This window comes from Hibiscus syriacus, unplaced genomic scaffold (genome assembly GCF_006381635.1).
Source record: "Hibiscus syriacus cultivar Baekdansim isolate YM2019G1 unplaced genomic scaffold, ASM638163v2 tig00110485_pilon, whole genome shotgun sequence".
In the NCBI taxonomy this organism is placed as follows: domain Eukaryota; kingdom Viridiplantae; phylum Streptophyta; class Magnoliopsida; order Malvales; family Malvaceae; genus Hibiscus; species Hibiscus syriacus.
The window spans coordinates 2,755-20,364 of record NW_024062760.1 but is presented as its reverse complement, the minus strand read 5'-3'; the positions used below and the strand labels follow the sequence as shown (position 1 = coordinate 20,364).

At 35.9% G+C, this 17,610-nt stretch overlaps 2 protein-coding genes across 2 annotated transcripts; both read left to right on the top strand.

The window, feature by feature from the left end:
• Positions 1–6,211: 6,211 nt before the first annotated feature.
• LOC120129291 (pentatricopeptide repeat-containing protein At1g63330-like) lies at positions 6,212–16,686 on the top strand. Its single transcript, XM_039146828.1, has 2 exons — positions 6,212–8,787; positions 16,634–16,686. The coding sequence occupies exon 1, from the start codon at positions 6,228–6,230 to the stop codon at positions 8,766–8,768; it is 2,541 nt and encodes an 846-aa protein (XP_039002759.1). The 5' UTR covers positions 6,212–6,227; the 3' UTR covers positions 8,769–8,787; positions 16,634–16,686.
• LOC120129298 (pentatricopeptide repeat-containing protein At1g62930, chloroplastic-like) lies at positions 9,651–15,893 on the top strand. Its single transcript, XM_039146834.1, has 7 exons — positions 9,651–9,732; positions 9,781–9,909; positions 9,977–10,144; positions 14,497–14,663; positions 14,715–14,960; positions 15,070–15,322; positions 15,463–15,893. Exons 1-7 carry the CDS (start codon positions 9,651–9,653, stop codon positions 15,891–15,893), a joined length of 1,476 nt encoding a protein of 491 aa, XP_039002765.1.
• Positions 16,687–17,610: the final 924 nt, after the last annotated feature.

The window sequence follows — 17,610 nt, the reverse complement described above, 5'->3', positions numbered from 1 at the left end:
CACGTCAATAAAGGTGTTAAAATCTCCGACCCAAAATCAAATGCAGCTGTACTGTCAGGTACTTCTAAACAAGATTCCAGAGAACCCAAAAAGGAAATGGAACATTTTAACCCTATTCCGATGACATACAAAGAACTCTATCAACAACTTCTTGACACCCACGTAGTGTCACCATATCCGGTGGAACCTATGAAGCCCCCATACCCCAAGTGGTGTGATGAGAGTGCTCATTGTGAACATCACGACGGTGTCCCAGGGCACACTATTGAGAACTGTTACGCATTCAAGAGAGTCGTACAGAAGATGTGTAACCAAAACTGGATCGACTTCAACAACTTGGGGCATCTAAGTGAAGAAGACCATTTCATCATCTGAGGCATTCTGTTTGAAATTGTTTTTTTTTTCATTTTTTCTCAAGTTTTTGTAATGACTTTTTAAAGAAATTTATGTTACTTTAAAGATGTTAAGCAATGAATCACATTTGCAAACTTGCAATTCTTTGAATATCATTTGAATTAAGAAACTCTATAAATGGTTCAAAGTTACAGATCTTTGACGGAGTAACATGATTTAAAACAAGGATTTTGGCCTTACCCAGAATATACCCTCAAACATCGTACCCTGCTCTTACAATTAACCAACATAACATTGTCCTTTCATAAGGTGCGAACAACATGGGGAATCATTTGCATATGACATTATTATACTTTTTATTTAAGATGTTCAGTGATGATCATGATCTTTACAGATGGAATAGTCGAGTAAGTGAATCTAGTTTAGGTCAGTTGCTTGAAAATTGAACTCTAAAGATGAAAATTTTGACTTCCAACAAACGCCTAGACTATAACAGGTTCTTCTTGACAATCTTAAGAAATTAAATCCGTAAAGCTGAGCTATTCCACTAAGGCAATTGGTTACAGAGGAAACTCGAAAGCCCTGGCTTTATGAATAGATTGCATTCAAACCATGACATTGCTCGGACACTTGGCAATTCGGTGTTTGCTCCACTGTTTTTATCAGGCCAAAGACTTTGTGATGAGATGAACCCTTCAATTAAACCTGATAAAAGTGATTATAATGTTAAGATGTCCCTCTAAAGCAATTGGTTAAACTCCCCGGCTTTATGGATTCAGCTAGTCAGACAATGGTAAATTAAAACAAATTTATCTAAGCAAGAAATTTTTGGTATGATGGACTAAGGGAGTTAAGGAATACCTGTTATAGTCAACTACACACGAGCACTCAAGAATTTCACTTTTAGACCGATATTTTTGCACTACCTTTGTTAGAAGAGTATACAAAACTTGAACAAATAGAAGATTTCAGAGGACCGAAATAAAAAAGTCTAGTAATTGATCATGCTAGTTGCGTCATTTTGTTCGCACCCAATTGAAATGCCAAAGCATGTTGCGATATTTTAAAAAAAAATGACATTTTGAGTTACCAAAACCTTAGAAAAGAGACTAACCTAAAGTCAACTCATCCATTTGAACATTTGTCAAAGAGCTGTAACTCTGAAAGCATTATAAGAGCTCTTGATTCCTTTGATATTCTTTGAACTCACATTTACAATTTGATTCAATTGCGAACAATATTTTACAACATTTTTATCATTTTCCCTCCTAAAACAAGAAAAATGAGAAAAAACATTTTCAAACAGAACAGTCTCAGATATGAAGGGTCTGTAAAGCCCAAGCTTGAAAAAAGGATGGGGCACGATCGATTCTAGGGACCAGATTGGCAGACGAAACACGGGACTCCAGTCCAAGAGATAAAACATAATTCATTCATGTTGCATGCATCTTAGACATACCTAGGTGCATCACATTCATCATTTTAGCATACAATATTTTGTAGCTTTTAGAGTCAAGTTTCGACTTCAGGATGAAGGATACTCGATTCGCAAGCGCCTTTAGAGAACGATGGTGGTTGCTTAACTCAACAGTGAGAAGCTACACCTCAACCGACTTGACATATCTACAGATCTCAGAACCAATTTTAGATAGGTTCGAGAACCAATATAGATCAAATCCAGTTCAACTCAACTCAATAATGAGCAGCATGTTTCCAGTTAATGTCTTCAAGCTAGATTTCAATTCCACAACGGAAGATATCCGGCTGTCAAAAATTTATTAGTGGGCTTTCCGTAAAAGATGAGTCATTCAAAGATCGTCTCATTTGGTTCAGACTTGCTCAAAGGAACCACCTGAAGAACTATGACCGGCTTAGACCTGTGAAGGTAAGGCATTTTTTTAAAGACAACATTTGCATCGTAACTCAAGGCTAGAAGGGTTATCTGCCAACAAAGACCTTCGAGTTCGACTCACGCACATTATTTCAGCATCGAGAAGGGCACATCTATTTCAGCTTCGAGGGCTAACTCTAGAAGGGTTATCTGTAACCAAAGACCTTCGAGTTCAACTACGCTCAGCTCCAAGGCACATCATTTGCAGCATAGCTTAAGTCGAGAAGGGCTATCTGCTAAAGACTCTCGAGTTCAATTACACTCATCTTCTGGGGCACATCATTTACAGCATAACTCAAGGCTAGAAGGGTTATCTGTCACCAAAAGACCTTCGAGTTCGACTACGCTCAGCTCCAAGGCATATTATTTGCAGCATAACTTAAGTCAAGAAGGGTTATCTACCAACTAAAGACCTTTGAGTTCGACTACGCTCAGCTCCAAGGCATATCATTTACAGCATAGCTTAAGTCGAGAAGGGCTATCTGCCAAAGACCCTCAAGTTTGATTATATTCAGCTTCAAGGGCACACCATTTACAACATAACTCAAGACTAGAAGGGTTATCTGTGACCAAAAAGATCTTCGATTTCGACTACGCTCAGCTTCAAGGCATATCATTTGCAGCATAACTTAAGTCGAGAAGGGTTATCTGCCAACCAAAGACCTTCGAGTTCGACTACGCTCAGCTCTAAGGCACATCATTTGCAACATAACTTAAATCGAGAAGGGTTATCTGCTAAAGACCCTCGAGTTCGATTACACTCAGCTTCGAGGTAAATCATTTACAGTATAACTCAAGGCTAGAAGGGTTATCTGTGACCAAAAGACCTTCGAGTTCGACTACGTTCAGCTCCAAGGCACATCATTTGCAGCATAGCTTAAGTCGATAAGGGCTATCTGCCAAAGACCCTCAAGTTCGATTACACTCAGCTTCGAGGGCACATCATTTACAGCATAACTCAAGGCTAGAAGGGTTATCTGTGACCAAAGACCTTCGAGTTCGACTACGCTTAGCTCCAAGGCACATCATTTGCAGCATAGTTTAAGTCGAGAAGGGCTATCTTCCAACCGAAGACCTTCGAGTTCGATTACACTCAGCTTCGAGGGCACATCATTTACAACATAACTCAAGGCTAGAAGGGTTATATGCCACCAAAAGACCTTCGAGTTCGACTATGCTCAGCTCCAAGGCACATCATTTGCAACATAGCTTAAGTCGAGAATGGCTATCTGCCAAAGACCTTCGAGTTCGATTACACTCAGCTCAGAGGCAAATCAAATTTACAGAATAGCTCAAGGGAAGAAGGCTATTTGCCAATAAAATTGTCGAGTTCAATTTCATTCAGCTCGATGACATCTCAATCACAGTAGTGTCCGGTTGCAATCAAGGTTTACAAGTCAAGAAGAAGACTCGGGTTAACCGTGCCTCAGTGACAAAAAACTGTTTTCCGGCAGCATATCTTAAGTCGAGAAAAGCCACCTGTCAACGAGGACCTTTCGAGTTCGATTTCATTCAGCTCGAAGGCCTATCAACCACACGATGAAGTCAAAGAATTATTTTCCAGTTGATTTTTTTAAACCAAGGTCTTTAAATAGAGAAGAAGGCCAAAGGGCAACGAGAAGCCACATTCCAATTCAAATTCCGGACTACGACTTCAGTTTCATTTCAAGATGGACTTGATTTCACAACGGAGGAGTCATCTGCAACTCAACTCGACAGAGAGTTATTCTTAATTGAAATATCAGACTCCACCGAACGCAAATTTGTGTCATTTTATCTTTGTCCTATTTTTCGTTCTACAAAAAATGACAAAGAGGGGCAGCTGTGAACACCAATTTTCGTCCAAACATAACAACAACCTTAAACGCTCCAGATCAGCCCCGTGATTTTCAGCACGCTCAACAACCACTCCAACAACCCGGGTCTCTCGCCAGTTTTCTCGGCACCAACACCAACAAACATACAACAACAAACCTAGAGTTTTACTGAGATTCAAGCACTTTTTTTTACTATAAATAAAGCGTGTAAACACATTTGGAGGGGCAACAGATTCAAACATAAAAGAAAAAACACAAAGAGGAACACCAGAGATATTTCAAGGGGTTTTCAATCAAAAAGGAAGAAGCTTTTTCTACCATCATCAAAACCAGAGAAATCAGCTACCATTTTACACAACAAAGAGTTCTAGGAAAAAAGGAGAAGAAAGAACTTACCGTTTTGCTCGGAACGCTTCGGTTGCTTCATCAGAGAAAAGGGAACTCCTTTCACTGTCAAAGGTAACCCCGTTTCTTCTATTAATCCACACTTAGAGTCGAGCCATTTGAAATTTGTTTAGTTTTCTGTAAAAAAAAATGAAAAAAAGAAGTGAGAAGAGAGGAGAGTTGCGGCGTGAGAGAGAAGAATGGATGGCCAAGTGAGTTTAATTTAAGTTTTACTTTTTTAATAAAAAATTGTTACATGATTTTTTTTTGAGCCCGTGGTTTTTTGTAGATTTAGAGTTAGGGCCATGGTTTTATGGCATTTGGGTCATTTACATCTTTAGTGCTTGTGTTGTTTAGTCTTTTTGATTTGGTCTCTCGTTTATTTTTTAATTTGTATTAAGTCCTTTCCAGTTGTTGTTAATACCAATTTAATCCATTAATTTCAGTTTGTTCCAATTTGATCATCTAAGTTTTTTATTTTACTTTATTATTTTTTTTTTATTTTTTATAAAATTATTTTTTCTTCATATTATTTTTTATTTTATTATTTTTAAAATTTAACCTTTTTTTCTTTTTCTTTTTATTTCATTAATTTTTTTAATTATTTTTTATTCTTCCTTTTTTCGTTGTCTTTGATTTATTTTTTTATTTTCATTATATTTTTATTTATTTTATTTTTTCTTTCTTTGATTTATTCTTTTTTTATTTTTCAATTTATTTAAATTTTCTTTTTTTTCATTTTTTCTTTTGATTTATTATTTTATTTATTTTTTTCTTTGATTAATTTAATATTTATGTATTATTATTATTATTTTGTCTATTAGAGAAATTCAAACTAATCAGAGGTAAGTAATTTGAATCGGGTTTTTAAAATTTTAATTTTAATTTTCGTTATTAAGACAACCGATAAATTAATTGGTACCGAAAGGGCGGTTCAAGGGTGCTAATCCTTCCTTGACCGTAACCGACTCCCGAACCCAACACGTTTCTGGTACAATGCAGATCAGGTAAGATGGTGTCCGACCCACCTAAATTCGTTTTAAAGTGGTCGGTGGCGACTCTAACCCAAATCAATCCAAGTCGAAGCCCAATTCCGGGCCTACCCGAAAGATGATCCTGACAGACATGATCTGATTCGAAAATTAAATTTATTTTAATTTATTAAAATTAAGACTAAATTGATAGAATATGTAAGTAGCATTGATCAAATATGTAATTATATTAGTTTTATTAACCGACGTGTAAGCAATTTCTTTAAATGTTAACGACAAATGATCTGATTGAATACATTTAAATAGTTAAGTAATATAATTTGACAAAAATTCAAAAATGATGATAAAAATGAAAAGAAACTACATAACTGGTCACTATGTAGTTTACCTACTATGTATTTACCTAAATATATATGTATAATCAATTCTATTGTATCTAAAATCAACAACCAACTAAAATTATTAAAATTGAATAAATCTTAAAATTTAAATTAATTTGATTTAACCAAGTATTTATTCACTCCTAATTTTTGCTTTGTAGTAATGCATTGCATTGTTTGATAAAACCAACAAGTAAAAATCATGGTTAGATATATGATTTTTTAACGAGGTCCGATTCTCTTTCCAAAGAATAATTATAAATCCATAAGTTAAATAATTTAACCTAAATTTGAATATGATAGAGGTGAAATAACCCTACTAAATAAAACAAATTTCATAACGAGTAATTTGACATTTTGATCCTTATACGTATTGTCGTCTCAAAATAAGAAATTGGGAACCAAGGTAATGAAGGCAGGTTTAGGTTTACATACGATGAAGAGAATATCCTCCTCATTTCCTGCTTTGATTCTACCTTTCTCTGGTAATTCTCTTCCTTCTTCCTTTTCTAAACTGCCCATTACTTGTTTCATTTCCGGTTATTCTGCTGCTTCTGATAAATATGTCAATATGGGTATGTCAAAAACCACCCATCTCGAAATATTGGTCGTAAATAAGTGTAAATCAGGATCCCTTGAACTTGATGAAGCTCTGGGTTTTTTCAATTCCATGATTTCGATTAGACCCTTGCCCTCAATTTTGGCTTTCAACCATCTGCTTGGAGCACTCTCCAAGATGAAACACTATGCACTCGTTATTTCTATGTGTAAACAGATGGTGGGCTGTAGTGAGTTGCAACCTGATATTTTTGCAATGACCATTTGGATCCGTTGTTTGTGCAATTTGAAGAAAGTGGACTTGGGTTTCTCTGCGTTTGCCATGATTATAAAACGTGGTCTTCATCCTAACCCTTATACCACGAATGCTCTGCTTCTTGGGCTGATTGATGAGGGTAAGATTGCTGAGGCAAGGGGGTTGTTTTGGAAAATATTGAACAACGATTACCCGTGTGATCAATACACTTATAGTATTATTATCAGGGGGCTTTGCAACTCGGGGAATATTCGTTTTGCAGTTGTTTTACTGATGAAGATGAATGTAAATAGAAGCTTTGAACCTAATGTAATATGCTATAATACAATTATTGATGGATTTTGTAAAGAGGAACAAATTGATAAGGCTTTCATTATCTTTCAAGATATGTTAGATCGGAGTATTGAGCCAAATGTTGTTACTTTTAGTTCTTTAGTTAATGGGTTTTGCAGCGCCGGCCGTTGGGATGAAGCAAAACGATTATTAGCTGCCATGGTTAACAAGGGGATTTCTCCTAATGCGTATATCCTAAGTGCTCTTATTGCTCCTCTTTGCAAGGATGGGAAGATCCAAGAAGCAATATCTCTATTCGATTTAATGACCCAAAAAGGCATAAAGCCAAGTGTTGTCACTTATAATTTGCTAATCCGTGCGTTATGCAAGTTTGGTGAGTGGAGACTGACCACAAATTTTTTTGAAAATATGATTGGATCTGAAATTTCACCCGATGCTATAACTTTTAATTCCATGATAGACAGTTTGTGCAAGGAGGGGAAGTTATCAAAGGCTGTTGAAATTCTGGAACTAATGACTCGTAAAGGTGTAAAGCCAGATGCCATCACCTACAATTCTTTGATTCATGGATTTTGTCATTCTGTGCGATGGGAAGAAGCAACAAGCTTGCTCAATAGGATGATGAATGAAGGTGTCCATCCTGATGTTGTGATTTTCAATTCTTTAATCAATGCTTTTTGCAAGGAAAACAGGACCGAAGAAGCCATTACCATGTTGGAGTTGATGAGTCAGAGGAATGTAAAACCCGACATTGTAACCTACAATTGTTTAATACATGGATTTTGCAATTCAGGTAAATGGACTGAAGCAACAAGCTTGCTCGATAGAATGATGAATGAAGGTGTCCATCCTAATGTTGTGACTTTCAGTTCTTTAATCAATGCTTTTTGCAAGGAAAAGAGGACCAAAGAAGCCATTACCATGTTGGAATTGATGAGTCAGACGAATGTAAAACCCAACATTATCACCTACAATTGTTTGATACATGGATTCTGCAATTCAGGTAAATGGACAGAAGCAACAAGCTTGCTCGATAGAATGATGAATGAAGGAGTTCATCCTGATGTTGTGACTTTCAATTCTTTAATCAATGCTTTTTGCAAGGAAAAGAGGACTGAAGAAGCCATTACCATGTTGGAACTGATGAGTCAGAGGAATGTAAAACCTGACATAGTCACCTACAGTTGTTTGATACATGGATTCTGCAATTCAGGTAAATGGACAGAAGCAACAAACTTGCTCGAGAGAATGATGAATGACAGAATCCATCCTAATGTAGTAACTTTCAATTCTTTAATCGATGCTTTATGCAAGGAAAAGAGAACAGAAGAAGCCATTACCTTATTGGAAGTAATGAGTCAAAGAAATGTAAAACCTGACATAGTCACCTACGGTTGTTTAATACATGGATTGTGCAAATCAGGCCAATGTGAAGAAGCCACAATCTTGCTCAGTAAGATGGTCGCTCAACATATTGTTCCTGATATTGAAACTTTTAACATTTTGTTGGATGCTATTATCAAACATGGAACAAACGACAAAGCTCGTGAAGTACTGAAGGTAATGGATCAACATGGTGTGAAGCCTAATGGATTTACTTACAGGGCAATGATCAGAATGTATACTGCGCTTGGTGAAATGAACAAGGGAAAGGATGTCTTTGATTCAATAGCAACCCAAGGTTCTGCACCTGATTTAACGGCTTTCAAGATGCTGATCAATGGGTTTGCAAGGAGCAAAGGAAAAGAGGAGATTGCGAGGCTTGCTGAAGAAATGCTCCAAAAGGGATTGACACTTAATGTGGAAACTCATAGCATGCTAAGAGAGTTGACAAGCCTATGAAAGCTGTATGTTGCAGATGGTAAGTATATTAATTAACATCTCATTCTTTTTGTTATTTTGTTTCAGTTTTTTCATTGTTACTGCTGAAATGGAGATGATGCCGGGATATTAGATGAACTTTGTCATTTTTTATTGAACCATCATTTGACGTTATTTTGTGAACCAAAAGAGAAATGAGGCTTTTTGTGAACGTTTTGGAACTTAACCTTTTGTGTGATTGCTATAATTTTTTTCCTTTTGCTGCAGTTGTAATTTGAATCAGCACTAAAGTCGTGGTTGTGGCCATTGGAGGCTTACTTGAACGTAATGTTTCATTGTAAATATGGCTCTATTGCTCAGAATCTGACTGTTGTTACAGTTGCATTGACTTCTCTGTATTGTTTATATGATTGTATTTTGATGTGTAAGCAAGTTCATTGTCATTAATATTTTTAATATTTTAAGACCAAAGGTGATGTAGTTTCTATTCGGTGTGTTTAATCAAGAAAGGTCAACAAACCTTCAACTTTGTGGAGTGATCAGTGTGTTTAATATTTTAGCCCTTTTTTAATAGAGGGAAGCCTATTTATAAGAAAGAAAGCTCGATATTATGAGGGATCATAGAGTTTAAGGTAGTAATCCCACTTCGTGAACAGTTCTGGATCCAATAATGCAACGGAGCCTGCTTTTAATTTACTCCGACGACAGAACTGGTGCCAACGATGTGAATTTGATCCTGTGTGACTTGGCTGAGATGTGAAGTATTTTTCAATCCCAATTTTCATAGTATCTGGCTAAAGAGCTGAAAAAGTTCATCTTTCCAAAGGGATCCGTATACTTAATATAACGCTTAATAATTTTTACAGGGTACACATCATGATCCTGTTTTTGCCATTTGCGGTCATGTTTTCTGCTAGCAGTGTGTCGAAATATCTGACTGGTGATGATAATACCTTCCCTGCACCTGAATGTAAAGAAGTACCTGGTGATGATATAGTTTTCTCTTAAGCTACTCCCACGAGCTGTCTTGCAGGTGATCTTAATGGTAGTTTCAAGCAGCCTAAGTCCTTTGGAAAGTCGATGATTTTACAGGAGTATAGTTTATCGAAAACCAAGGCCATCATCGAGATTCTTCAGTCAAAATTTTTATTGAAGATTTCAGGTCCTGAATCACGGAATTCTGTTCCATTTTCTTTCTCCAAGCTGCCCATTTCGTGTCTCCTTTCCAGTTATTCTGCTGCTTCTGATAAATATGTCAATATGGGTATGTCTAAACCCACCCATGATTTCGTTGAGACCCTTTCCCTCAATTGTGGCTTTCAACCATCTGCTTGGAGCAGTTTCCAAGATGAAACACTATGAGCTTGTTGTTTCCATGTGTAAACAGATGATGGATTGTAACACCCTCAGACCGATTCGGATAACCCGATCTGATCTGAAGTGTCACATTAGGGTCACCGGAGCGACCCACTGTAAAAATACGGAAAATTTAAAACTTTTTATCAGAACATGTAAACTTATAAAATCATTTATCAGTATGCAGAAATAAAACAGCTTTTCAGACTCATATATAAAACAAAATACAATTATATGCCCCCTAATCACATGTATCATCCTCCGAAAGCAACACCAGAATAACTCCCTTATTGATGTCGATAGATGTACTGATACAATTCTTTTAACCTGCAATGGTGAGTAATGGAGTGAGCTTCGGAAAGCTCAATAATACAGAACTACCAGATTATGCTATAGGACATGCAGATAAATGGAAAGCCATACTTTCCTTATTAAATCAGACGTATACAAATTTTCGGGATAATCAGAGGTTCCACTGGTAGTTCATCGAATAGAAGCCATGAATATCTCAATTCATAGGAAACATTTCATAATATCACGTTTTTAGGAGATCGAATAGGATGTCTAGTGTGTTACAATCAAAACTAGTGAAAAGATATAAATCTTTTTAAAACTATAGTGGAACCCTCCAACCAACTCCGTCATGCAGTTCCCCAGAACTGCGTCCGTAGGGCTTACCCTAAGCACACAGCAAAGAGAGCCAACCTAAGGATATACCTTGGGGCCCATGGGCCTACCCAAGGGTATCCTTAGGTCCGTAAGGCCAGCTGGATCAGGGTTGTGCCTTCATACTCCAGAATCCTATCCATATAAAAATTCAGTAGAAATCAATTTTGGCAATAAATCGTAATACCTGGGTCGTCATCCAGTCATATGTCATAATCATAGTAATGAAATAAACCATATAACTGATTTCCACCTGTACACCATAAGTAGTTCCGTGATTAACCCAAGAGAGTGCCTTGGGGCCTGAGAGCCTACCCAAGGATTACCTTAGGTCCGTAAGAAATTTCTAGCTTAATCAGAGATGTATCTCCAGTCTACCCATATAATATCCCAATAAAATAGTTCCATAAGTAACTAGTATATTTCATGGTCCATAAATCAATAACAATTCATAGTTTTCGATGAAAACCGTAACCAATTATCACATACCATGTTGCCATGGTTCATAAACCAGTAAATCAATAATTTTGTTAAAACTCATTTCAAAACATATAAAACAGTCATGTAGTACATGTGGAACACACTAGAGTATCCAAGTATTTTTCAGAGGCATTTTATAGTTATCAGTATGGATAACATGAAGCTTGTGCAATTTGATCGGATTACAGGAACAAGGTTCCATTGGAGAGGATTGATTACTAACCGATCTAATCGGACACTTAAAGTTGATACTTAGAATCCCACTATGTTTTCATGTGCATCAGGAAAGTGTTCAAGAACGCCTGGAGTGATTTGAGTTGATAAAGAAGAAATGAAGATTCAGGACATTTACCAATTATGATAATCGATCAAATTATCAAACAACTCTAGAACTGATGCTTGTCGACTGCTCAATTCATTGTCCTTTTATAGCATTAACTCTTTAATACCAAAATGTATATACATAGATCATCTCTAGAATCATCGCTGAATATATCTTCCAATAGTCTGTATTTCATTTCCACGTTTCAACGGTATCAAGAAATGCTAACGTATTTGATTTGTGGTTCGTTACCATAACAACAATACATTATGCAAGTTCATTAGTGTTCCAGACTCATCCAAATCACTTATTTAATCCCCAGTCATAAAGATTAATTAATTCCTTTAGCAGTCAAGTTATCTCGGTTACTTCAGAGTTTTCCAAAGTAATTCGGACGTTTCTAAATTTCGAATACATATAGTATTTTCATTCAGTTCAATATGGTCTCCGTGGTAAATTTGTCTAACGAATATCCACTTCTTAGTACCGAATACATTATAGAGTTGAGCTGAGTAATTACCGAATTATCGTCAATCCAAACTTGAGAAGACGAACACACATTCAAGTGATATCTATGTCATTCAATTACTGATATAGTATTATCGTTGATCGACCCGCATAAGGTGTTTTCCATAACTTTTTAAGGCAATGCCACATCCATATTTATTTGAATTCCTTAATGAATCCAAATCATTTACTTATTCTTGGCCATAAGGGTATTTTGGTCCTTTCGGTGCTCAATGTTTTTTCATTCATTTCAAAGCTTGAGGATGTGCATTCATTCCCGGGCTTGGTGATATTCTTGATTCATTTCCATTAAAAGGGTATTTTGATCATTTTACTGATCCAACGCATTTCAATCATTTTCTTCCATCCAATCTTATTATTTAATTCAAACGTATCATCTTTTCCAGGCCTTTCGAACAATTCTTACAAAAGAGCACCCTCACTAATTTATTCTTAACCCAGACATTTTCAGGTTAATTGCCTTCTCAGAAGTTACAAACAGGTTATCAGGAAATTTTTCTATACAAATACGGATCTTAACAATTAAATCCGTAATTTATCGAGTTAAATACGAATCCTCAAAGTACTTTCTCATTCAAGTTTAACTCAAACTATTTTTACCTCTCAAGGGCATTTTCGTAATTTCTTAACCAAATAATTTCAGTATTAACTCTTAACAAAAATAATTATAATATAGAGATCCTATGATTAATTGTTTTCTTGAACATTCTCTGCTCTTGAAATGATTCCCTTAACAACTTCTAGTAGCTTGTACAGACCACCTTGGGGTTAAAAACCAAATATCAAAATTTTCTAATCAAAACTAGCATTTCTTATGCACATCTGAAATTTTATCGAATCAATATGTCTTTAAAAATCCTTTATCCAACTTCTATGATCAAATTTTATCTTTTTACAATATAAGGGTATTTCCGTAATTTTATCCTACCGGTGTATTCTCATAATGTCTCATCCAATTACCTTTGATGAAATAAATTATATGTTACAGATCCAAGCAGATTCTTTTATCACTAAACACAGAACTTGTAATTTTAATTCTAACATTCCATCAAAATCTTATAAAAGTCATCTGAACCATAAACATTTACCGAATCTTTATCGTATTCGGATCGAGTGTAGAAATTAATTAACTACACATATGAGACCAATAATATCTTATTCATGCATTTACCAATATTCACATGATCCATACAACATAAAGAGGTAGTAAAGTATTACCTCAATTTCCGTGCCATACTGATTGACCATTTAAATTCCATTCGAATGCACTCGATCTTTAATTCAACTTCTAATAATTCCAGGTTCGAATTTGACAAAACAGACTTCGAAATCGGGTTCAATATGTCGACAAAACCCAAACAATAACTCTTGAATTTGAGCTCACCAACTCAATTTCTAGTTTCAAATCTTTTTCTCAAGAGCTCGAACCTTCTAATATACGATCCCGAATCCAAAATAAATTTCCTAGCCATAAAAATAATTTATTAAAATCATTTCTATAATAGAGGGACATAACTGACAAAATTAAAAACTCAAAGGGTCAATTTAATACTTAGTTACCAAGATAAGTGACCAAAATAATCTTATTCAAACTATTAGACAATATTCATAACTATATAGAAAATAGAAGAAAAGGTTGAATTCTCACCAAACTTGGACTACTCATGTTGTGATTTACCCTTCATCCTTTATTAACTTTTTCCTAAAACCCACGTGCTCTCATCATTTATTTTCCATTTATTTTCAATTCTTCTTTAAGCTTCAATTTGTAATCAACCTCCTCAAGCTCCACATCAAGAATCCAACCTCCGATCATCCAAAAACATCATCGAGCGTCAAAGATCTAACAAAATTTAGTCGATTTCTTTGAATAAGAATGGATTCGATCATCACCGACAATCGTCTGATAAGGCTTCTTTAGAGCTGTGCTGCTATTACTGACGAGGGAAACATTTTAACCGTCGGTATCTTAAAAAAAGAAGTCTGAATCACTGGACCCAAACGTTTTCTTGTGACCGAGCTTTTTCGTCATTTCTTTTTTTGTTTGGGGTTTACAAAGAAAAGTTTGAGGTTAGAGGTTTATTTTGGTTCCATCTATTGCACGGATAATACCTCATAAAATACTCCAAATAATTTCAAAATATCTCAATTGTGTGGTTCATGTCAATCTAAATAAAATAATAATAATAGAAAAAAAACAATTCACACCAACCAAAGTATGAACAACCCACGTGAATGATATAATTAACTAAAATCAATGAAGAACAAAATTACATTTAAAGTCCTCAATCTTTTCAAAATTCCTTGATAACCAAAATTTTTGTCAGACTATTTTTATAAATATCATACGAAATTTTAATCCCTTGGGATGTTACATGGATTGTATTGAATTGCAAGTTGATGTCGTTGCAATTAACATTTGGCTCCGTTTTTTGTGCAATTTGAAGAAAGTGATCTTGGGTTTCTCTGTGTTGGCTATGACTATAAAACTTGGTCTTCAACCTGACCACTATACCATGAATTCGCTGCTTTGGCTGATTGATGAGGGTAAGATTGCCGAGCCAGTGGGGTTGTTTTGGAAACTATTGAACAACGGTTATATGTGCAATCAATAGACTTATGGTTTTATTATCAGGGGACTTTGCAACTCAGGGAATATTCGTTTTGCAGTTGTTTTGCTGATAAAGATGAATGTAAATGGAAGCTTTGAACCTAATGTGATATGCTATAATACAATTATTGATGGGTTTTGTAAAGAGAAACAAATGGATAAGGCTTTCATTATCTTTCAAGATATGTTTGATCGGAGAATTGAGCCAAATGTTGTTACTTTTAGTTCGTTAATGGATTTTGCAGTGCTGGTCGTTGGGATGAAGCAAAATGATTATTAGCTGCCATGTTTGACAAGGAGATTTCTCCTAATGTGTATACCTTAAATGCTTTTATTGATCCTCTTTGCAACGATGGAAGATCCAAGAAGCAATATCTCTATTCGATTTAATGACACAAAAAGGCATAGAGCCTAATGTAGCCACTTATAATATGCTAATCCGTGCCTTGTGCAAGTTTGGTGAGTGGAGACTGACCACAAAATTCTTTGAAAATATGATTGGATCTGAAATTTCACCCGATGCTGTAACTTTTAATTCCATGATAGACTGTTTATGCAAGGAGGGAAAGTCATCAAAGGCTAGTGAAATTCTGGAACTAATGACTCGTAAAGGTGACCTACAATTCTTTGATTCATGGATTTTGTCATTCAGGGAAATGGGAAGAAGCGACAAGCTTGCTCGATAGAATGATGAATGAAAGAGTCGATCCTGATGTAGTAACTTTCAATTCTTTTATCAATTCTTTATGCAGGGAAAGAGAACCGAAGAAGCCACACCATGTTGGAACTAATGTGTCAAAGAAATGTAAAATCAGACGCCATCACCTACAATTCTTTGATTCACGGATTTTGTTATTCAGGGAAATGGGAAGAAGCGACAAGTTTGCTCCATAGAATGATGAATGAAAGAGTTGATCCTGATGTAGCAACTTTCAATTCTTTTATCAATGCTTTATGCGGGGAAAAGAGAACCAAAGAAGCCAACACCATGTTGGAGCTACTGTGTCAAAGAAATGTAAAACCAGAAGTCGTGACCTACAATTCTTTGATTCACGGATTTTGTCATTCAGGGAAATGGGAAGAAGCGATGAGCTTGCTTGATAGGATGATGAATGAAGGAGTCCATCCTGATGTTGTGACCTTCAGTTCATTATCGATGTTTATGCAAGGAAAAGAGGACTAAAGAAGCCATTACAATGTTTGAACTAATGGTTCAGAGAGATATAAAACCCAACATTGTCACCTATAGTTGTTTAATACATGGATTGTGCAATTCAAGCCAATGTGAAGAAGCGACAAGCTAGCTTAGTAAGATGGTCGCTGAACATATTGTTCCTGATATTGAAACTTGTAACATTTTGTTGGATGCTATTAGCGCACAAGGAACAACCGATAAAGCTCGTGAAGTACTGAAGCAGATGGATCAAAAAGGTGTGAAGGCTAATGGATTTACATACAGGATATGATCAGAATGTATTGCATGCCTGGTGAGATGAATAAGGCAAAGGATGTCTTTGATTCAATGGCAACGCAGGGTTTTGCACCTGATTTAATGGCGTATAAGATGTTGATCAACGGATATGCGAAGAGCAAAAGAAAAGAGGAGACTGTGAGGCTTGCTGAAGAGATGCTTGAAAAGGGATTGACACTTGATGTGAAACTCATAAAATGCTAGCACGATTGACAAGGCGATGAAAATTGTATGTTGCAATTGGTAAGGAGATTAGTTAACATCTCTTTCCTTTTGTTATTTGTTCTTTTAGGTTTTTTTCATGGTATAATGTTTAAATGGAGAAGATGCCAGGATATTAGCTGAACTTTGGCATTATTTTGTGAACCAAAAGAAAAAAAGTAGGCTTTTTGAGAACTTTGTGGAACTTAACCTTGCGGGTGATCATTGTAATTTTATTCTTTATGCTGCAGGTTGTATGTTGAATGAGAGCTAACTTTCTCATAATAGTATAATGAGTCAGACATGATGTAACTCCACTGTGTTTACATGATTGCATTGTTAAAAGTTTCAAAGTTTGGCAACCAACTTTGGAAAATGTTTTTTCAAAGTTTGGTAAATGTTTCTTTGAAAAATGTTTTCAAAGTTTGGTAAAATTTTGGTAGATGTTTGTTGAAAATAGGAATGGGTAAATTCACTTTAGTCATTGCACTTTAGGGTATTTTCAAAGATTAGTCCCTAAGTTTCTACTATAAATACCCTTACCCATTTAGCTTCAAAATAATCCCAAAACATTTCTTTCTTCCTATACTAGAGAGCTTTCTTGTGAGTAGTGAGTGTTTTGTAAACACCTGTAAATTTTCTCTCTTAGTAAAAGATCTGCAGCAGCCCGGAGACGTAAGCACAATTGGCTGAACTCCGTTATCAATTTTCGGGTATTATTTTTCCGCTTTTATTTTGCATTCTCACTAATCTGGTTATAGGGAAATTACTTGTACTCGTTTATTTTCCTAACAACTGGTAATCAGAGCTTTTGGTTGTGAATTTTGTCAATTTTTCTGCGAGGTTACTATTCATTACTATTCACGTGAATAGTGAATTTCGTGAATAGTGAAATTCGGTCGGCGATACGAGTTTGTCGACGGTGGTGTTCTAATACACGGTGGTTCGCAAGAATTGTCAGAAACGATCCAAAAGAAGCCAGATTCGAGTGGAAGCGATGGCTGCAGACGAAGGGAAGGTGAAAATTGAAAAGTTCGATGGTGCGGACTTTGGCTTTTGGAAGATGCAGATTGAAGATTTTCTGTACCAGAAAAATCTTTATCAACCTCTCTCAGGAAGCAACCAGAGGGCATGAAGAATGAAGACTGGGCTCTTCTCGACCGACAAGCCCTCGGAGTCATCCGACTGACGTTGTCCCGAAATGTTGCTTTCAACATAGCAAAGGAAA